The following is a 23,336-nucleotide window of genomic DNA, read 5'->3' on the forward strand; positions in this document are numbered from 1 at the left end:
AACATGATTAAATTTTATTCTCTCCTTTGGTCTTTGCTACAAAATTATGGATAGGAAACTAAAAGCTGAAATAAAAGAGGTATCTGGTACATAACTTACGGTTTGTGGATGTCTTTGTAAAACAGAGTTTATTCTACCACTGGGTTATCAACATTATTTTCAAAATCAAGTTGACATCTTTGACGTTTTACAAGGTGTAAACTTCACATTAGAGATTTATAATCTACAGTTTTAACTGTACCTCCTATACTTGTAAATATTAACATTGAGGTTTTCACTTTATAGTACTACAGAACTTCAAATCTAGAAAATACTTTAATCTTCTGAAGTCCAAGATCCTTATTTTAAAAATAAATAAAATTTAGAAAAGTAAATCTTATAGAAACAAAGGAAGTAACTTCAGAGGTCTACTAAACAATAAAGGAAAACATCACACTCAGGTTCCCAGAACCCTGTGTCAATTCCCCCTCACTCAGACTGTGGATTCTGGGAGGAGGGAATGCCCTACATGGTAGAGAATTATGAATAATAATTGTGGGATGGAAGGGGTTGATTTTGTTAAATACAAGCAGAAGTTCATTCTTGCAAATTACTATTTGGGTGATTTTTCAAGATAAGCATTTTTCCATGCACATGGAATGCAAAGGAAATGTAGTCCAGATGAGTGCTGGGTGATGTATAAATGAAGCATGCCTGGAGAGAAAGCAAAATTAGAACAGTCAGGAGTAAGTCTAAGGACCTGAAACTGAGATGGCAAGTTTATCAGAGACCACAGAGTAACTGCTTTCTGGTTACAGGCTGATCATTGGAGGATGGACAGGAGCCTGTGACCCGCATACGTTTCTTTGGCATGGCTATAATGCAATTAGACTTGACTGTTCTGAAACGAGCTGAGCCTCTAGAAGCTGCTTAGGCTTGATCCCCATGGCTTGCTCAGCCTGCTTCCTAATAGCACCCAGGACAATCAGCCCAGGGGTGGCGCTGCACACGGTGAGCTGCGCCTTCCCACATGAAACATCAAGAAAATGCACCACAGATTTGCCCACAGGCCAAAATGGTGGTGGCATTTTCTCAAATGAGATTCCCTCTTCACAAATGATTCCAGCTTCTATCAAGTTAATGCAAAAGTACTCAGTACAGCTAGAGAGAACTTCCGTGGATACCTGTGGAGAAAGAACATGGATGTTCCAAGAAGAAATAACAAAGATTAAAATTATTAAAGAAAGCTTCCACTCAGTTGCATATAAATGTAGGCAAAGATGGCATGCATGGGTCTGTTCATGGGTCTGTGTGTCTGCGTGTGTGTGTGAGACAGTACTACCCTGAAAATCCATATTGTTTGCTTCCTTACTCACCCAAGCTAGCAAAGCCTAGAGAAATATCATAATACTCAGAATAACTGAAAAACATTGGCTAATTCATAGCATATTGCTAATCCAGCCAATAAATCACAAATGCTTTAATAGACATTTTCTATGTGGAGAGAGCATCTTTCTTGTGAGTCTTGGGTAAAATAAGACGTCTTTTGCTTTACCTACTATATTTAGATCTACTCCCAAGGACTCTCAGCCATATTGGAAGTCCTACTGTTTTTTAAATAATCTTAATATATACCTCTCAGATTTCATCTCAAAACCAAATTCTCCTGCACTTTACAGTTTTAACAATGAGCTGTTATTTGGGAAGCAAACAATACCCATCCTACACACTCCTTAACAAATCTACTTTAGTGAAGAAGAATTTAAACAACAGCCAAGCCTTTGCCTTGGGAAATGGGGCAGAGCCAAGTCCAGCTCCGTTGGTGTTTTCATCCTTTCTCAAAACATCCACATTTCTGTAGGTGATACAAGAGTTCACACTTTTAAGTGTTAAAATTAATGCTTAATCTGTAGGAATTTCCAGTCAAAGCAATAGACATTTTTTACATTATCAGAAAAAGAACATACCCATGATGCACTATACTATAAAATAAAAACTACTGCCGCAAGAAAAGAGTCATGTAAGAACTAGCGAGAGAAGGAATGCGGATCAGTCTCGGGCAGCTCTGTGAGAAGCCCCCATTTGAAACGGCACTTGAACAATTCAGTGAGTTTTAACAGGGACTCCTGGAGCAATCTAGGAAATTGTTCAGAGCAGGAATTGTTCAGGAACACGCTTCTTCTATTTAGGAATGGAGAGAAGTAGAAATGTTGGAATAAAAGGTATGGGGAAGAACAGGATGTGTTCTCAATGGTGAGCTTTCATTACTGACGCATCCTCTTCAGCTTTCCATCCAACACCATCCGCATCACCACAAACTCCACCCTAGCTGGACACTCTCCCATGCTCTTCCTTCAGCTAGTTTTGTGGGTTTTTTTTTTTTTTCCTGAGTTTGGTCAGAGAAGGGAGACACGGCTGGAGAATGGAAAGCAAGCCAGCATGTCCAGGTCCCTCTCACTCCCTGGAGCATAAAGGCTGCAGGCTGTGCTGACACATGCATAGGTCTGCGGTAAAGAGCACCCTTGCAGCCACTTCTCACCAAGATGCCTTGGCTGTGGTGACACTTCCCTCCAACGAAGTTCAACTCTTTGGTTCTTGGAGCACCACCTCCTCACACTGTCCTCTGAGCCCCAAAGGTGCTGGTGATTTCTAGCTGTCTGATCTATGTCTTCGTTCTGTTATTTGCCTTCTTGTCCTTCTCATAATTTAGTAGCTAAATTTCCTCACATAAGTGACTAAGGCTGCTTCCCAGCTTCATCTTTCCTGCCTTTCCCTATACTGCTAAATGGTTGCTTTTGTTTTCCTCAATTACCTTTGAGTGCCTCAAGGTCATATTCTGTCAGCCTCATATCTTTTCTATTCATGTTATGCTGTCTTCAAAATATTATTAAACATCAATTATGTGTAGACACTCCACTAATAAATCCCTGACCGTGAAAAACACTATAGCCAAGTGTGTGCCTTGTGCTAAACAACTGACATATAGTGTAATAATTTAAAGACATGGCTACTAAAGACATCCCATCAAGAGCCACAAGGTGACTCACTGAGTAGACACCTGCCACTTGTGACACCACAGGAAAAGCATCATGGCAGGAGCAGGAAACTGCTTAGTCATTTCACATCTACACTCAGGGAGTTGAAAGGGAATAGGAAGTGAGTCCAGGCTTTTAAAAAAATTCAAAATGCAACCCTCACAGTCTTCAGAACCACCCCCAACACACCCCAGTGACATACTGTGCAGCTGGGGTTATCTCCTGGTCCTGCCTGGCCCATGGCCAGAACAAATCTCTGTCACCCACCAATCCCACAGCTGCTCGGACCCAGAAAAACACACAGATGCTTACATTATTTATAAACTGTATGGCAGTGTGGCTCAGACTTCTTGCTATCTAGTTCTTATATTTTAAATTAACCTATTTCTATAAATCAATACCTTGCTATGTGGCTCGTGGCTTACCAGTATTCTACATCCTGCTCTTCATGGCAGTGGCTAGCAGCATCTCCTGACTCAGCCTTCCACCTTCCAGAATTCTCCTCTCTGCTTGTCCCACCTACACTATACTTTCTGCCTAGCTACTGGTAAATCAGCATTTTATTTATCAATCAATGAGAGCAACACATTCACAGCATCCCCAGCAATACTGTAAGGCTCCTAAAGGCCACAATCTTTCCAGACAGCACCATCAGCAAGGGACCAAGTGTTGAAACATGTAATCCCATGGGGTCTGTTCATATTAAAACCACATCTCACCTTTTGCTAGCAACCTAGCAACCTCCTGAGTTCTCAGGCCTTGGCATTCAGAATGAGAGTCACACCCTTCATTTACTGATCCTGAAATACAGGAAAAGAATGGCCACAAACCAGACCCCAGTCATTCACCACTACAGAAGAATGCACCTTCATAATTATGTGCACAATTCATCTAATGTAATCTCTTTTTTTAGTTTTTTATTAAGATATTTTTTTCATTTTACACACCAACCAGAGATAACCCTCTTTCCTCCTCCTATGCCCCCCCAACCTTCCCCCGCAACCTACCCCTCATTCCTCCACACACAAGAAGGCAAGGCCTCCCAGGGGGAGGCAATCCAGTATAGACTAATACAATCTCTTGATAGATAGATAGATAGATAGATAGATAGATAGACAGACAGATAGATAGGTAGATAGATCATATATCAATCAATCTTGTTTTTCTGAAGAACCCTGACAAGTAGCCCGTTCTAAGAAGTGTAGACTTAGAACAGTATAACTGAAAAGAATCCATTACAAAATTTTATGGTTCAAGTGTTGGCAGGAAACAAGGGTATATTCTCATTTTTGTAGTAATTTGTTCTTGTAGCCAATTTTCAAACTACTAGTTTCTATCCAATAAACCTAAAGCAATTATAAGTTAAAATTGAGGTAAAATAACCATTGAAACATAATTTTTCTCCTGTTTCATAATGACTTTTCAAATTATGCTCATGTATAGTTGTCTTCAAAACTTGGTTATCCAAATTTGTAACTGGGAAATCACATTTATTGAAAAACAAAAAAGAAAGATAAAAAAAACATGAGGCATGAGCCCTGTCAAATGTTGGAGATTGTATTTCCATTCTTCAGGAAATCTTCAGGTTGATAGATACCTAATAAAGTAGTAATGTGTCTGAAAAATAAGTTTTTGTTTTGCACCAGAATAACTAAATATTACATCAGACACGGTGTTTTCTAACACTTCCACATAATCAACACCAAAAGCAAATGTTCTTCTCTTAAATAATTCACGTTACATTACTTAATGGTTTCAAATGTTTTGTCAAGTTACAAAGTTCCACAGGCTTTTTACAATGAATGCATCACCTCCCCTTTCCTTTATTCTCTCTAGCCCCTCCTGCGTCCTCTCCTGTCGTCTCTCCTCACACAGTCATGGTCCCTTTTTTCTTTTTCTTATTGTTACATCCATTTTATTCAAACCTCAGAAGCAGCTCGTCCGCATCTCTCCACACTGTAGAGCATTGGCCACTAGGGGGCAGACACGACCAAGACATTTCATATGTTTCTAACAATGCTTTACATTTTAACCTATTTGAAATATTCTGGATAAGTGAGACAGTTGAATAGCTTGAACTGTTTGGGAGGCACGCAGGCAGTGGGACCCGGACCTGTCCTTAGTGCATGAGCTGGCTGTTTGGAACCTGGGGCTTATGCAGGGACACTGCTCAGCCTGGAAGGAGGGGACTGGACATGCCTGGACTGAATCCACCAGGTTGAGCTGAATCCCCAGGGGAGTCTTTGCCCTGGAGGAGATGGGTTTGGGGGGGTGGGCTGGGGGGAAGGCGGGGGGGGGGGCGGGAGGGACAGGGGAATCCATGGCTGATATGTAAAATTAAATTAAATTATAAAAAGAAAGAAAGAGTGCTTTTTTTGTAAGCAGAGGTATATATATATTCTGTTGCTGTGAGAAGACACCATGACCAAGGTAACTCTGATAAAAAGAAAGCATTTAATTGGGGCCGACTTGCAGGTTCAGAGGTTTAGTCCATTTATCTTCATGGTGGGGAGCATGGCGGTGAGCAAGCAGACATGGTGCTGGGGAATGAGCCCAGAGTTCTATATCTGGATTGACAGGCAGTAGGAAGAGAAGGACTCTGGGCTCTCTTGAGCACCTCAAACCTCAAACCCACCCCAGTGACACACTTTGTCTAACAAGGCCACACCTCCTAATAGTGCCGTCCCTATGAGCCTGTGGCCATTTTCAGTCAGACCACCACAGTAAGGAAATGTGCAAATTTTTTCATTTTTTTTTATTTTGATAATTTAATTTCCTGCTGGGGTCCAGCCTCAGCTCAGGTTTGGGTCCTGAGGTGGGGAAGGTGCATCAGTGTGAGGAAGAAATCTGACCACCAGGTGGGTTGCACTCAAGTGGCCCTAAATAGCTCAAGCATTCATTATTTGTACTGTAACAGAATGTTTCCCAGGTTTACATGAACAGCTTAACTATTGGCTACTGTTTTTGAGTTTTAAAAAAATATATCATGTTTTAAGAAATGCATTGTAATCATTATTAAAGCCCCCATTGTTCCCCTTTATGTGTCCTCAAATACATTTTCCCACCCGCTACATGACTTTATTCTAGACAAAGTGTTCAGCACTTTTGCAGGCTTAACTAAATATCAAGCCAGACACATCCTGCTCTTATAGCACCCATGTTATCTTGCAGCTACTTTTGGTTACAAAGTTAAAAAAGTAATATACCTGTAGAAGACTTTAAGGACAACAATATCCAAACCCAAACAATTATTTCATTTCTGAAAAATATCCTTTTGTACAGTTCCCTTTTCTACAAGAGAATTCCATGTCTCAATCTCTCTATAAAAGGCAGAATTTGATAAGACAATCTTTTCCCATCCCACTATACCACACTTCTTTCACCAGTATAAGCTCTTACATGTAGCAGGAATCTTAACAGGTCTTACTAATAAAAAATAAAAAATAAAAAAAAAACTGGAGCCAGGTATTGGGGTGAATGCTGGAAGATCAGAGAAACAGAACAAGCCACAGCTACCTCACCTCACCAGTTCCTCAGCTGATCCTGTTTCCTCAGACTGGAAGCCTCCGAGTCCTTATCCAAATGAATCTCAGCTGAACTGCTGCTCAAAAGCCTAAAAGCTTAACCAGGCAAAAGCTTAACCAGCCAAACGCTTCACCAGCCGAATGCTTCACCAGTCAAATGCTTCTAGTTTCTGGTTCTCACACCTTATATACCTTTCTGCTTTCTACAATCACTCCCTAGGATTAAAGGCGTGAGTCACCACACTCCAAAAACAGATGGATTTCTGCCTCTGGAATGCTAGGATTAAAGGCGTATGCTACCACTGCCTATCCTCTATGTCTATCTAGTGGCTGTTCTGTCTCTGACCCCAGATAAGTTTATTAGGGTGCACAATATTTTGGGGAACACAATACCACCACACTTATGTATGGTAAAAGTGGATCTATCCATCCCATACTTTACATTGCATTTCTTCCCATTGGATTATACTAGATCCTATCTTTGATTCTTTATGCTTATTGTCCAGGGAACTTACCCTCAACAGTTCGCCCTACATGTACTTCTGAGACTTTTTCCCTATTCTGTGTATGCATGCCTTACTCTCCTTCCCAGAACTCTGAGACATAGTTAATGTTCCAAGTGTTAAGTCTGAAAAGTCCCAGGATTAGGAGTTGTTAGAAATTTTGGGAGAGAGATTTGAGAAGCATTAGTCCCCTGCTGAATTTTAAGGGAAAGTATTCAAGAAAGAGTAGAATTTCCAGGGAAATTACAGCTGTTGCATGTGTGACTGACAAAATAAAACTAAAAACCACATAAACCTTCAACAATATAAGGAGAGAGAAAAAAGCCTGCTGTCCTGGGGTCCTTGCTAAGTGAGAATCCATTTCCATGGGCGCCAGAGTAAACGGATTGGATGCATAGTTGGACGCTGACCTGAGACTAGTCTGTGGCTCCTGACATGTTCCTCTGACAGTTTCCTGAACGTATCTAGTACATTCTGATCACTGCCACCCTCAGCCTCATTTCTTCACATCCCGAGTTACTTCCTCATTCACATCCTTCTGTTTTGTTTTCTGTTTGTTTGTTTTCTTTTTGTGACACATTGAGTCTAACCCGGTTGTCTGTGTGACCACACATTTGCTGTTGTTCATTGTGGCATGGTGAGCTCATCAGAGAGTACAAACCGGAGACAGTGTCTGTGGCTTCACCAGAATCCATAAGTAGCTCATAGCATGAAGGAACGAGGCCAGACCTACCCCAGAGGCCCCATGATTTCTTGTTTACAGGCTCATTCTGTGCAGTTCCATTCTTGGCAGCTACAGTCACTATGTGATCATGACTGCGAATTCACCCACAGGACAATATTTCACAGATCTAATCCCTGTGTCCCAGCTCTTACCTTCTTCCTTCCCAGAGACTGAGAAGGGACAAAGAATGTCCTCTGAGAGTACCCCACTAACACTTATTCTCAGTATCTTGAGTAACAAGGAGCCATTGCATTTATAGCCTTCCATTGTGAAGAGAATTTTCTCTGGTTAAAACTGAGGTAAACCTTTTCCTATGTGTACAAAGGTAAATATGTATAAGGGAGCTTGGCACTGTGTCAATGTAGTTAAACAATATTAAATTACTTCCTAGGACACAAGACTTGCTCAGCTATGGGCTTTACCAAGCTTACAGTACCAAGCATGGGTTCCTTCTTATGGAACAGGCCTCAATACTAATCACAGTCTTTGGTTACCCCCACAGCAGTCATGACACATTAAAAAAAAAAAAATCACACCAATGGGAACACCTTGCCTGACAGCTTGGTCAGGTAAGACCAACATAAAAGAATGCAACACATCTTTGCATTATTAAACAAATATTCCACAACATAAGTGAATGTAACATCTTGAAATAAAATTCTACAACAAAAACATGTATTATTTTTCCTGTGAAAAAGTAAATTAAATCTAAATTTTCTTTTATATTAAAATGGAAATCAAAGAATAAGAAAGAAAATGCATGATCTGCAATCACATGTGTATGTGTATATATATATATATATATATATATATATATATATATATATATAAAATCGAGATATATGCTCACACATGCACATGTGGGTGTAATAGACATATAAATTAATTATTGATTGTGGTGATATTGTGTTCCCCGAAATATTGTCTGTTCCCCGAAATAAACTTATCTGGGGTCAGACAGCAGGACGGCAGAGATAGCACACGCCTTTAATCCTAGCATTCCAGAGGCAGAAATCCCTCTGGATCTCTGAGTTCAAGGCCACATTAGAAACAGCCAAGCATGGTGACCCACACCTTTAATCCCAGAAACCCAGCCTTTAATCCCAGGGAGTAACCGCAGAAAGAGAAAGATTATATAAGGCGTGAAGACCAGAAACTAGAAGCATTTGGCTGGTTAAGCTTTTAGGCTTTGAGCAACACATTTCAGCTGAGATTCATGTGGATGAGGACTCAGAGGCTTCCAGTCTGAGGAAACAAAACCAGCTGAGGAACTGGCAAGGTGAGGAAACTGTGTCTTGTTCTGTGTCTCTGATCTTCCAGCATTCACCCCAATAACTGGCCTCGGGTTTGATTTTATTAATAAGACTTTTAAGATTCATACTACAATTGATAACACTATTTTCCTACATTTCACACTCACATACATTGTGACCTCATTTCAGACTCTTGGTTTGGGTTTCACCATATACTTGCTTTTCTTTGTAGCAGGTCATCAGAAATGATACTTTGTGGTAAGCTTAGGATTTGAGGGGCCTTGAACATTTCTCTTTACCTTCTTGTAATTCTGCAAAAAAATAATTCCTTAGGAGCCTACTGTCTCTTCAACCCTTGCTTCAGAATGCACACATGCAATGTGGCACAGTCACTGTAGACACAGCCTAAATAGGAGCCCTTTGGTGGTGGGGGGGGGGGGGGGCGTGTTGGGTGAACAAACCCACAGCCAATCTCAAACTTAGGTAACAATAACCTAACTTCTGACTTAAGTTCTAAATTTCAGAGTGGTTTCTTAGACAGCAATACTTAACAAAATTCAGTGTATTAGTTCATCAAGTTTCTTTTTTGTTTTTGTTTTTGTTTTTCTCTTTCTTTTTATTTATTCTTCTCTAATACAAAATCACTGTTTCCCGCCCATTCACTCCTGCCAATACCTCCCACCTCCTTTCTCCCTCAAATCTACTCCTCCTCCATTTCCCTTCAGAAAAGAGCAGGCCTCCTGGGGATATCAACTGAACATGGCATGACAAGATACAATAAGACTATTCACAAAGCCTCATATCAGGGCTGAGCAAAGCAACCCAGTAGGAGGTAAAGGGTCCCAATAGCAAGCAAAGGAGTCTGAGACAACCCCATTCACACTGTAAGGAGTCCCACAAAACACTGAGCTAACAGCCGCAGCATGTACACAGAGGACCCAGTGCAGACCGCGCAGGCCCTGTGAATGGCTTACCACTTCAGTGTCTGTGAGCCTCTCTGGGCCCTGCTTAGTTCTTTCTGTGGAATATCTTTGCCTGGGTCCTCAACCCCTCTGGCTTCTACAATTCTTCCTCCCTTTCTTCTGCATGGTTCCCCAAGCTCCAAGGGGAGGGACCCAGAGGAGATCTCTAATTTGGGCTCTTTCTCCCCCTAATGTTGGCTGTGTGTCTCTACATCTGCTTCCATCAGTAGCCTTAGGAAGCCTCTCTGACAACAATTGGGCTAGGCACCAACCTATGAGTATAGCAGAATATCATTAGTAATCATTTTATTAAGTTTTTTTTCTATCCTGTCTCTGTTATAGTCATCTGTTTATTAATGCTGTCCAAGTTGAGTTTTATCACTTGTAACTCATAATCACAATAATAGAATTTGAAAAGTAATGACATATACTTGAGTTAGATTTGGGTTTTATAACAACAAACCATTTTATTTTTCATAGATATGGAATATAAACTCACCAGGAATTATGATTGATTTTTCATAACTGATTACTTTTATCTTATTTTTCTATTTATCACAGGCATTGCTTTTCGCACATGTACTTCTTCCTAGCACAGTTAAAATGCATTCTAGTTTCTGCTGCTGCTTCTTCTTCTTCTTCTTCTTCTTCTTCTTCTTCTTCTTCTTCTTCTTCTTTTTCCCTGTTTTCTTATTGTTCTGTTGATCAGTTAATTATTACTACATGATAAATTCTCTTATTTTTCCTCCTTTTTGCACACATGGGAGTGTTTCTTTTCTGATGCCTAAAAAAAGAGAAACAAAATGGCCTTAGTTATTTTACACTGAGAAGCAGCCAGAAGGTTGCTAGAGATCTAAGCTCATCTCAGCTAGGAGCCTGCACACAGCAAGAAAGAGGACTGGAAAAGCTGAGGTGACTGTGTCAGACATAAAGCTGAGCAGTGTGAGGCCTTCCCAGTTCTTTCAGAATTAGCAGTTAGTGAGGAGGATAGAGTACTCAAAAATAATGAAATAATGTTTGAATGAAATAAACCAGAACTCCCATTTAATCTCTAATAGTAACAGTGCAGCATATGCTGCCCACAGACTGATAACAGAACACCCTGAAGGGCAAGTTGAGTCTATAATCACAAATGATAAATATTTACCCAGGAGGAGCCACACTAAATAAAGCAGAAATAAATAATGTGGAGGTCAAAAATCCAAGCTAAAAAATATCACAAAAATATTCCACACTTGTATATTATAGCATTATTTATAGTAGCTAAGGATGGAAGCCATCTAGGTGTGGAACAATGGAGGAATGAATACAGAAAATGTGTGAGCTACACACAGTAGAATTTCTTTCAACTACAAAGTAAAAAGTTAGGTTATTCCTGGGAAAATGGATGCAACTAAAGATAATCTATTGAGCATATTAGGCTAGTTTCAAAAGACATTTTACCCCAGTTTTGGTTCCTAGATCTCTAGATAATTATATAAATTGTGTATGTGTGTGTGTATATATATATACACACATATATATATGTATATATGATGTGTATCACATATGATCAGATGCATTTGGTTCTAAGGCAGGGACAAATCCTCTAAGATCGCATCTGATGAGAGATAGTGTTGATCCAATCCGGTCCTAGGTCCCAAGCAAAACAGCCAGTGTGAAAGAAGAAACCAGAGGTGAGCACAGTATTTTCAGACAGTGAAAGAAATATATCATTTCATAATTTTCTTTGTAAAACAAGAGTGAAGTTATGCAGATCCTCCAAGACAGATTGGAGGAGGAAGGCAGGAAGAAAATGTGCATTAAAAAGGTATATTCACCCAAGGGGTTAAAGGTCAGAGCTACTCATATGCCAATAGCCCAGAGACAGACCTACCAGGTAAACAACAGACCCAAACAATAATTAGCCAAGTTGATGATATCTTCAAGCTCTGAGATCACCAGTCTACCTGTTTGTTCAAAGGCAAGTCCTCTAAGAAGTCATTTGCAGTATGCAGGATCTCTCTCAGTGCCGAGAGGATTACCATGTTCTTCACAGGGTCCAGATGCCACTCTGAGACATAATTACTAATCACCAAGATGTCAGAAAGGGCAAAACCAAAGTCTCTATGGACTGCTTCTAGCTGAAATTCAAAATTTAAAACCCAGAGCTGTATAAAAATGAGAACAGATTTTGATCCATGATAACACATGTTAAAACAAATGTCAGTGCTAAGGAAGAGACAAGAGAATCCCAAGGACTTGCTGGTCTATCAGCCCTGTCAAATAAATGTGCTACAAGTTCAGTGAGAGACTTTTTCTCAAAAAATAAAGTGGAGATCAATTAAGAGGACACCTAACATCAAATCAGGACTTCCATACACATATGTGGTTATACACAAATAAGCATGAGCACACATGCACACTCACACAAAGACACATACACACAATCTCTCAGGTGTATCAAATAGTAAAAGGTGTAATTCCAATATAAGTTATCAGAGAAGTAATAAAAAGCAAGAACTTGATCATCATTTTCCTATATTTTTTTAAAAACAAAGATCAGATCTTCTACAGTACTTTCTTGAACAACTTCACATCAAGTTCCAATATCACTGTTATTTTTATTTAAAATGCATTAATATATTAAACATGAATTAAAAACAAATGGTATGCTCATTGATCATTAAGTGTAATATTGTGAAAATGAATGACCTGCTAAAACCAAGCTACAGATTCAACACAATCCCCATAAAAATTCCAATGTAATTATTCATAGAAAGTGAGAAAACATCTGTAACTTCATATAGAAAGACACATATTTTAAAAAAAGCAAAACACGGTCACAAAAATAAGCCTGAATAATAAAAGGACTGAAGGACTAGTGGAGGTGTCATCATCCCAGATCTGAAATTGTGTTACTGAGCTACAGAGATAAAATAAGCATGGTATTGGCATAAAACAGACATGTTGATCTATGGAATTGAATTGAAGACCCAGACATAAACTCACATGTAGTCAGAAGATTTCTCAGGGCCACTTATAAAATAATTACTCAAAGGCTGATACTAATTACTAATCACATGACATACGGCAGGCTTCTTGCTAGCTAGCTCTTATAACTTAAATTAACCCACTGCTATTGATCTATGTTTTACCACGTGTTCTGCAGCTTACTGGTCTTCTGGCATTTGGTTCCTTGGGTGGCAGACTGGTGTCTCTCTGCCTCTCCTTTCTCTTCCTGTCTATCTGCTCAGGTTTCCACCTGCCTCTAAGATGCCTTGCCATAAGCCAATGCAGCTTTATTTATCAACCAATCAGAGCAACACATATTCATAGCATATAGAAAGACATTCCACAGTGCTCACACACCTACAGATATCTAATTATTGATAAAGAAGCTAGAAATACACAGTGGTAAAAAAAAAAAAGAAAGAAAACACCTTCAACAAATCATGCTGGTCAAACTGGGTGGCTACATGTAGAAGAATAAAAATAGATTTGTTTTTAGTGTTAACTGTCCTTCCTCACATTCTCTCCCATCCCCCTCTGCATTTAATCTTCCTAGTTTAGTGTACCCTTTATCCCTCTATAACACTGTATTAGATTCCCATTCCTTGGGAGAGTCCTCCCTTTACCTCTCAGTCTCTTACTTAGTATCTAATATCTGTGGTATTTACCACCCTGCAAAAACCTCAACTGCAAATGGAGTTTTGTGCATCAGTTTAAGACCAGATACACTGAATCTGATAGAAGAAAGTGAGGCATATCCTTGAACTCATTGACACAGGAGAAGACTTTCTGAATAGAACACCATTAGAAAAGCACTAATACCAACAACTAATAAATGGACTTCATAAACTGAAAAGCTTCTTATGGCAAATGACACCATCATTTGGCCAAACCAGCAGCCTACAGAATAGAAAAAAATATCTTTGGCAATTATACATCTGATAGAGGATATCTAAAACATATAGTTTAGTATCTAAAACATACAAAGAACAACCAAAAAAGTCTGGACATAAAGAAAAAGCAACTCAAATTTTAAAAAGGGTATAGAACTAGGCCAAGAGTTCTCAAAAGATGAAACACAAATGACTGGGAAAAGTTTAAAGAAATATTCAACATCTTTAACCATTATGGAAATGCAAATCAAGAATACTTTGAAACTTCTTCTTACCCCAGTCATAATGGCCAACATCAATAACACAAATGATAGATCACACAGGCAAGAATGTAGGGAACACTTATTAATTAGTGGGGAGGGGACAATAAACTGGTACAACCATTACGGAAATTGGTGTGGTGGTTCCTTAGGAAGCTGGCAATAGACCTACCTCAAGACCCAGCTATACTACTCTTAGGTGTATACCCAAAGGACTTTATATCCTACTATACAGATACTTTCTCATCCATGTTCATTACTACTCTACCATACTCATAATAGCTAGAAATTGGAAACAGTCTAGATGTCTGGTTCCTCAGGGTTTTTTATTATTTTGTTGTTGTTTTGTTTTGTTTTGAAAGTGAGAGGACATAAAATTGGGTGGGTATGTAGGTTGTAAGTAACTGGGACAAACTAGAAAAAGGAAAAACATGATCAAAATTTATAGGGCTACTTTCTAATGTCTATGATTCGCTAAGATGTAAAGTCAAAAATGAAGTGTCATCACCACTGGCTTCTACATTTCTGTCTACTACAAATATCTAGCTGTCCATTACATAGAGAACTCCATGCATCTCAGACTTTTTACCATTTTGTCCTCTAGCAGATTGATTTATACTTCCTTTGCTTAAATTGTTTATCTTTATGTTTCTTCTCTTACTAAAATGCTTAAATACTGCCATTCATTGTCACCTTTGCAGTGAAATAATCCCCTATGACATTTTCCTCCTTCACCATTTTTTGCATGATAGTATCATATATAATCATGGCATATTCTTCTGTCTACTTTTTCATTTCCCATTTCCCTATATTCTCACTTCTGTCTATAAAATTATATGCTTTTTAGTACAATAATGTCTTTATCATCTGTGTATCAGATTATAGGCTATAGTACTGGTTTGATCATAAAGAAATCAATAAATATTTGTTGAATTAAATTATAGCAAGTAAAATTAAACATAAAGTAAAACACAAAGATGAGTTGCATGTAATTCAATCTTCTAAGCCTGGGAAATGTGTCCTACCTTTTCTAACACTTATTTTAATTCCTCTTCAGGTTAACAGTTATCTATTGTTCTTTGTAAGGTTGGATATTGTGTATATAAAGACATTCCTCAGAGAACGTTCACTCATTACCTTGAGTTTCACAGGCTCACAGTTGTATATGTCTATCAGATCTTCTCTTGTAATCAGATCCAGGCTATCCATGTGGGTAAGCAAAGCCCCAAGCAGGATGCCTGTGTCAAAGAAATACATAGGACTTTATGTTGTCCTTACAGACAACAACATCATTTCTAAATTAGTAAATTAGCAATTTTGCTGGAGGCAAGCAATGGGGAAACTTTAGATTTAGGGAGTTCTCTACCACCTTCCTCACACACATCATTCACTGGAGTTTCTTCAGCATGGGATGTCCCCTTTGTGCCAAGCTAAAAAATAGAAGCTTCACAAAAGACTACTTAAAACTAATTAAAGTTTACTCCATATTATTGCCAACTGCTATTCAGTCCTGATCATGTTGTTTTAATGGAGATTAGAGAAAATGCCAGAGAACATGGAGAAAGGCATTCCAAGAGAGCAGAGCCACCATGACCTCATGAGTAAGCTACTCCTACTTCACAATATTGACAGACAGGTTCCTGCACAAGATTTTAAACCTTTCCAATTCAGTGGGTAGGTAAGTCCTTGTTTGCTAATCAAATTGGTGATGGGCTTTTTCCCACTCCAGTGGATAAAATGAAGAAAAGCCAGAGTTGGGCGCCAGAACCACCAGCTTGTGTTCACCTCCTGCCTTTCTGCTGCCTCTTTCTACCAGGTGTGTTCTATATCTGCTCTTTCTCTTGCTAAAATATTTCTTTCTATTTTCTAATTCTTTAAGGTCCAAAAGGAAAGATTTAGTATGTCAGAAACTACATGACAAAATACAAAGGCAGTGTGTGGTTGGGGTTGGCTTCTCTTCAACTTGTGCAAAGCAAGCAAACAAAATAGTCAAAGGGAGTCCTGTCACTTCAGCAATTTTAAGAGGTTGAGGGAAATTGAGTTTAAGACATACAGTTATTGCGCTCTCAACTGGATGTAACCATTCTGATGATCCAGAAAGACTCATGGTTGCAATCACTGTAGTCTTTCACTTCACTCCCCAAATTTCTGCTGTAAAGTCTAGTCAGTTACTTTTAGTAGCAAAATGAAATGACACTCACCACATTTTATCAGTTCCCTTCGAATCCTTTTTGTTTTTGCCACCAACCCATGGGAGAGCTGTTCCACAGAATTGATATCAAACACAAACACCATACAATGGATTCTGTCCTTCAGCAGTGGGTTGTGGATATAGTTTGGATGGTTTGATGTGATCGGTTTTGTGGAATTGAACTGTAAAGTAGATAAGAAGACAGAAGTTAGGGCACTCAGAAAGGAAGTTAGAATCATCCCATGGACTGTGTTTATTCATAAACTATACCCAGTCCTGTGCATTTGAACAAAATGCACAGAAATTTGATGTTAAGAGGACAACCCTAAAGTGGAGAGGGCAGTAATTGCCCAAGTGGTCAGCAGTTCTTTTACACAGCCTGATGATGCCTCTGTGACCAAGCGATACATGATCTGGGGCTATAATGAGAGAGCGTTCTACTTAAGAAAGGGAACAAGGCTGTGTCAGGAACTGCTCTCAATAAAAGAAACCATGTGTGTGAAGACAGAGGTCAGGGCATTCAGAAACAAAGTTGGAGTCCTCACACAGTGAGTGAAGAGAAGAGTGCCTTGTGATAGGATGGGACCATTATTCTTGAACTAACAATTGCTCTGCCAGGGTCTGTCTGACAGTGGCATAAGAAATGGTATCTGCACAGTCTCTTGATTGTATGCCTATTCGTGCAACAAAAACACGGAATACCAGCAAGCCATAGGAAACTACTACTTCTCTAAAAAGGGAAAGCACACAAATACATATGTATTTTTATGATTTCTTATAGGAAGAACAAAAGGATTTGTTTAAATAAGCAGAGAAAGAAGAAAACTTCTTTAAACATTCTTTATTCTACAAATTTAACTTCAGATATATAAATAATAAGTTATAAAAATAAAACAAAATCAAATTTTAAAACAAATTTATAAATCAAATTAAACATTGTACTTAGGATAACTACAGAGTCAAACTATTTCTTACTGACTGTAAAATAGTGTATAATTTGTATGCCCCATAATGATATATGATTGCATGCTCAACATAGTATAAGAATATGCGGGTTGGGGATTTAGCTCAGTGGTAGAGTGCTTGCCTAGCAAGCACAAGGCCCTGGGTTTGATCCTCAGCTCAAAAAAAAAATGGAGAAAAAAAGAAACTGCTAAGATTGTTATGTTATCTCCTGTTTTAATTGTTATTTTACTAAATAATATTAAATATGATTGGGTAACTTACACTAATAGTGGAATCTGTTTTGAATCTACTGTGTGACATGAAGAAATTAGTTGTGATACAATATTCTATCCAATCTACTGTCCTTGAGAACAAGAATTCTCAATTTAGGAGAAAGTCAACAAAAAAATATAATTATAAAAGATTAAATAAAAATTCTCCAGTCTTTAATTTGAGACTACCACAAATCTTTGATTTTCCCCTTCCTCTTTCCTTCCGTAGTCAGCATGGCCTGAAAAGCTTAAGGATGGAGGACACACTTTGGTGAGGCTGCTACAGATTTACTAACATATTGGATGGCATAAAAACAAAAACCAATTTCTCACATTTTGGAAGAACATAGAATCAAATATCAAGGGGTCAGAAAAGTTTAGATCTATTGAGGTTTTTCAGATAACCATTTTTAGCCTGTACCCCTGCATGGCAAAAGGGATCAGCTGTCTCATGGTTTCTGAGAATGATACTAATTCTACCCCTAAGGGCTCCATCCTCAAGACACACCTACTTCCCAAAGCCTCCACCTATTAAAGCCATCACACTGATGTCTGGGACTTCAGCATATGAAAACTTGAGGAGAAACAAACATTCAGTCCCTAGTGTCTGTTATAGCTGGTTTTGTGTCAACTTAACACAAGCTAGCATCTTCAGAGAGGAGGGGCCTCAATTGAGAAAATTCCTCCATAAGATCCAGCTGTAGGGCATTTTCATAATTTGTGGTTATGGGGGAGGGCCCCCCCATTGTGGGTAATGCCATCCCTGGGCAAGTGGTTCTGGGATCTATAAGAAAGCAGGCTGAACAAGCCATGGGAAGCAAGCCAGTAAGCAGCACCCCTCCATGGCCTCTGCATCAGCTCCTGCCTCCAGGATCCTGCCCTGTTTGAGTTCCTGCCCTGACTTCCTTTGAGGATGAACTGTGATGTGGAAGCATAAACTAAATAAACTCTTCCCTATCCAACTTAATTTTGGTCATGGTGTTTCACCAAAGCAATAATAACCCTGACTATGACAGAGCCCATTCTGCAGTGCTCTAAAAAGGGAAACTTCTGAAGTTCATAGCTTCATAAAAGCTGTCACATTCCCAAGCATCTGCCTTCAGATTTCCTGCTAGCAAAAGTGGCTACTTATATAATTCATACAGATAGATGTCTGTTGCACACACAGTCATCTAAACAATTGATGGTTGTTAGGATAAGTTTAACAGAAGAATCCTCTGGATTTTTTAAATTCTTTGTGAAATTTCTATCAAAAAAGAACAAAGGCATTTGAACAAGTACAGTTTAGAATGCTGAAGCAGTAGTGTTAGTCCAGGGCATGAAGTGAATGGTGGGCAAAAACTGACATTTTAAAAATCAATCTGTGATTTTTAACAGTCAGTCAAACCTTACCTGGTACCTGTCAGGAGTGTGGCCACTTAAGATGTAAGCTGTGTCATCTGTGTGCAAGCCAGCTTTCTGACTCAGCCCCAGTGAGTCACACAGGACAAACGGCAAGGGGCCATCACCATCCCTGTATGTGATGGAATATGTCCTATACTGAAAAATGAAGCACAATGTGAAACGGACATTTCTTCTTGTTACAAATTGAAATAAAGTCAATTGATTGTCAACATGGTTTTCCAATACACTTAACTTGAACTGAAGAAACTCAGGCAGCCTAAACTACACTTACCTTGTCAGATATGCCATTTTTGTCACAGCCCACCAAGGCCTGGTGTGTGATGCTGCCGCTGAAAACAGACTTGACTGAGTTGACGAAGCTGGACTTCCCAGCTCCTATAGGACCCAGCAGCAGAATTCATGTCTGGGGAACCAGGTCTCCATACGGCTTATAGGTGCTCAGGGCAGTCAATAAATTTCTCTGAATCCTATTAAAATCAACAAATTTTAAGAACTGACTGGGCAGTTCACATGTTCTCACCATACATTTTCTAAGAATTCACTTATCTTCCTTATCTTCTAATTAGCACCTTGCCTTCTTCCAGATACACACAAGACTTGAAAATAGTGGTTTGACATAAGCTTATGTATCTGAATACTACGCCTGAAATTGGTGTTTGGGAAGATGGTAGAACCTTTAGGAGGTGGAACCTTGCTGAAGGAAGTAGGTCAATGAGGGCAAGCTCATTTATGTATGACCTCACCCACTTCCTGTTCTTTCTCTCTGTGCTTCCTGTCTGTGGATGAAATGTTGTCAGCCAGCTTCCTGGTTCTGTGTCTGTGCTTTCTGTGACTGCTGCCACGGCTACCCTGCCATGTGGTTTCTCTCCCTCTAGAACTGTAAACTGAAGGAAATCCTTTCTTCCTTAAGTTGCTTTGGTTGTGATGTTTTGTCATAACAACTGAAACATAGCTAATACACTGCTCTAACTTATGTCATACTGTAAAGGAAATAAAAACAAAAATAATACTTGCAACTAAGACTAATTAGTCATAAAACTGTTCACTTATGTTACTGCAGCTTGTAAATTCACTAATAAATATCAGACATGCCATATGTGAAGATTAATAATGATAAACTCTAAAAGCAATTGCATAATATGTATTTGAAGTTTATAGAAGTAGACCATTTCTAACATGTTCCCAAAATTCATTAATAAATGTTCTCAGCTTCATAATCATTCTCACATATTCTAAAGAAAAAAATTTACTGTAAGAATTCTAAAACACAATGTAAGCAAAATTATTTTCCCTTAGTATACAGCATTAAAAATAGTCCTCTCCCACTCACTATTCTTAATATTATTAGGATCAATTGTTTTACTATTATAGATATGGGCTTTGGTTATTCTTTGATGGTTTATGTATTAGCTGTAATAATTTGTGTCATCAATTTTATTGACATTCATTATTATAATCAAAGGTAATAAACAGTAATAAGATAATAAAAAAAACCATTGACTTACACAGCAATGTCTCTTGTCTTTCTCTCATCCAATAACTCTAAGGAAAATAATAATATAGATTATAAATTCTTAAATTATTGGCTTGTCAAATGAATGTGAGCAAATTCACTAGAGACAAATATGTAAGTAGTCTTTTCACAGGAAAAAGCAAGGGGAGAAAAATTACATTGCCTCCTTTGGAAACACAAGAGCTCAGGAGGAGTGTCTGCAGATGGGTTCTCCCACCTGCTCAGTAGTAGTGTGGACTTCTTTGCTTGGATGTAAATTGGGTTGGGACTGTCTTCTGAATTAGAGAAGGAGAATAAAGATGTACAGACAACCAAGGAAAGACTAACGTTAATTGATAGTCTCCCTGAAAGTGGTAATAGGTCTAAAAGACACAATGTACAGAGACGCATAAAAATAATTTTTAGTTTGGGTAATTTGGCTAGAGCAGGTCCTCTGGATAAGTGAGACAACTGAATAGCTTAAACTGTTTGGGAGGCACCCAGGCTGTGGGACCAGGACCTGTCCTTAGTGAGCTGGCTGTTTTGGAACATTGGGCTTACATAGGGACACTTTGCTCAGTCTGGAAGGAGGGGACTGGACCTGCCTGTACTGAATCCACCAGGTTTAAATGAATCCCCAGGGGAGTCTTGGCCCTGGAGGAGATGGGAATGGGGGGAAGGAGCTGGGGGAAGGCAGGGGCGGGGGTGGGAGGGGGAGGACAGGGGAATCCATGGCTGATATGTAAAATTAAAACACAAATATCCATATGAAAAAAAAAAAATTTAAAAAGAACTCCAGGGTCTTTAATATGAAAAAAAAATGTAGGAACACTTACAAAAATAAAATGAATAATGATAAAATTAAGAACATAAGTTGTAAAACCTTAAACAAGTACAAATTAATGTAGCAGTTATTCTTTTAGGCTGAAATGAACTAATCAAGGAAAGCCGAGTCTGCGTGATCAGTGTTATGAGCATCTAACACAGCCAAACTCACAGAAACAAACTAAAGACTATAGGCCGAGTGGTGGTGGGGAGTGGGGGAGAAGGTTAAAGGTTCATTACCCAAGTCGTAGATACTTCGTGATGACATAATCCTTAGAGCTGCATCACTATACCATGGAATGACAATTGTGACAAAGAGGTACATCTTGTGTGAAGTGGTCTCATTTCCAAAAGATTGGATTTTAACAATTTCTGGCCAGATGTTAGTGTGGGTCATCTCTCCAGATTTAAGAGTCCAAGTTCAAAGGTGCCTTTTCCGCAGGGATATGTCATCTAGAACCCACTAAACATGCAGGGGAGACCTCCAAAGGCTTCTCTAAGCAAACATACCTTCACATCGAAAGTTTCACACTCCTGAATAGACATGGTAGAATATCGAAGAGGCAGTCCGAGCTTTTCACATACCTCCGAACTTATAGTCATATTTTTCTCATATAACACTACATAGATATCAGGAATCAATATTCTCTCTATCATAGAATAAAAAAGCTGGCCTATGTGTTCCTATTGCACATGCTGAAACTTCAGTCTCTCGGAGTGTAAAAAGAGTGACAGGAACAATTTTGTTCTGGAAGCCCTCTGGCAGGTAGGCACCCACAACGCAGTCTCTCCTGTAAAACACTGTCATGGTAGGACCATGACCCCAACCTTTCCAGAACAAATCACGATGGGAAAAGTTCTGCTCTGTCGCCTTATAAAGAAGACAAAACCGTTTTCCTCCAAAATAATTCTGCAGGCACTTTTCTTGCAACCATGTCAAATGAGTTTTCATGGCCATACTTCACAGCCTAGTGGAAAGGCCAACACAGTCCTCATTAAACACTGAAAACCAGACGAGTACACACAGCTTTCATTTACTGTTATTTTCTCACAGAAAACAGGAAATTAATGAACATGAAGTAAAAGCATAGCAAGAAAATCATTACCAAAATGTTCCTTTAAATAATTGCTTTCAAAAACTTTAAACGTTCTTGTTTGCAAGTGTCTGGGGTAAGAGGAAAGTTACAATACGTACCTATATGAAGAGTCTACACAAAGCCTCGTGCTGAGGGCAGCGTCTGCCTCAGTAAAGAAGCCTGCAGTAAATGAAGAGAGAAACTTTCCACAGCTTCCCGCCTAGGAAAATAACCAAAACTCGGCATGCCTAGTCATGCGGAGCAGCAGGCCAGTTTTTTTCCAAACATAACATTTTTATAGATTATTTGGGAGTTTCACATGCTGCACCCTGATCACATTCACTTCTAGTTTTCCCAGATCCCCACCTCAGCCATGCTCCTGTTACCTTCCCCTAAAGAAAAGAAAAGAAAAAAAAAAAAACCAAGTCCAATTTTTGTTGCCCATACACTCACTGGAGCACAGGGCAAACTCCCTTAAAGAAAACTGAGGCTTTCCCCACCCTACCCCTGCCAGAGCCATCAACTATGAAGAGCTACACTTCGGCATCCCTAGCACAATTTCTAATAGTTCTCTTCAGTGGCTGCCTGTCTAGATTGTATTTGGGGGGCAGAGTGGAGGGGACAGGTTGTAACAGAAGCCTTCTACATCTCTCATCCTCAACTGTGAGTCTGTGGTCATCAATATCATCTGAAAAAAAATTACTTTTAAATAGCAAAGTCAAACAAAAAGTGTATTTGGAAAATTTAGGAAGCACAGCCTCTCACAGGGCTGAGGTTTGTCTTTTAAGGTAAATTCAACAAGTCTCTATGTATGGACATACACAACAAAATTACAATCTAATTTGCCTCCAAAGTACATCAAAAAGTCATCTACTTCTCTTAGTCCATGCTATTATTTCATTCCAAATTAGTTCACATCCCTCCACGGGCTGTTAGAGCAGCCTCCTGCTTGGATAGAGCATGAGGTGGGCAAGCCTATGCACCCTTCCTCAACAGCTGGTTACAGG

The 23,336-nt window shown here is 39.1% G+C and overlaps 1 protein-coding gene across 1 annotated transcript; it reads right to left on the bottom strand.

The window, feature by feature from the left end:
* Nucleotides 1-854: 854 nt before the first annotated feature.
* Nucleotides 855-22,211, bottom strand: Ifi44 (interferon induced protein 44). Its single transcript, XM_036191393.1, is given in 10 exon segments — nucleotides 855-1,001; nucleotides 11,930-12,103; nucleotides 15,262-15,362; nucleotides 16,326-16,497; nucleotides 18,925-19,071; nucleotides 19,208-19,403; nucleotides 20,442-20,478; nucleotides 21,764-21,778; nucleotides 21,781-21,889; nucleotides 21,891-22,211. Coding segments are annotated over 10 exon segments (1,419 nt in total).
* Between the last annotated feature and the right edge of the window lie 1,125 nt (nucleotides 22,212-23,336).

This window comes from Onychomys torridus, chromosome 6, assembly GCF_903995425.1.
Source record: "Onychomys torridus chromosome 6, mOncTor1.1, whole genome shotgun sequence".
In the NCBI taxonomy this organism is placed as follows: domain Eukaryota; kingdom Metazoa; phylum Chordata; class Mammalia; order Rodentia; family Cricetidae; genus Onychomys; species Onychomys torridus.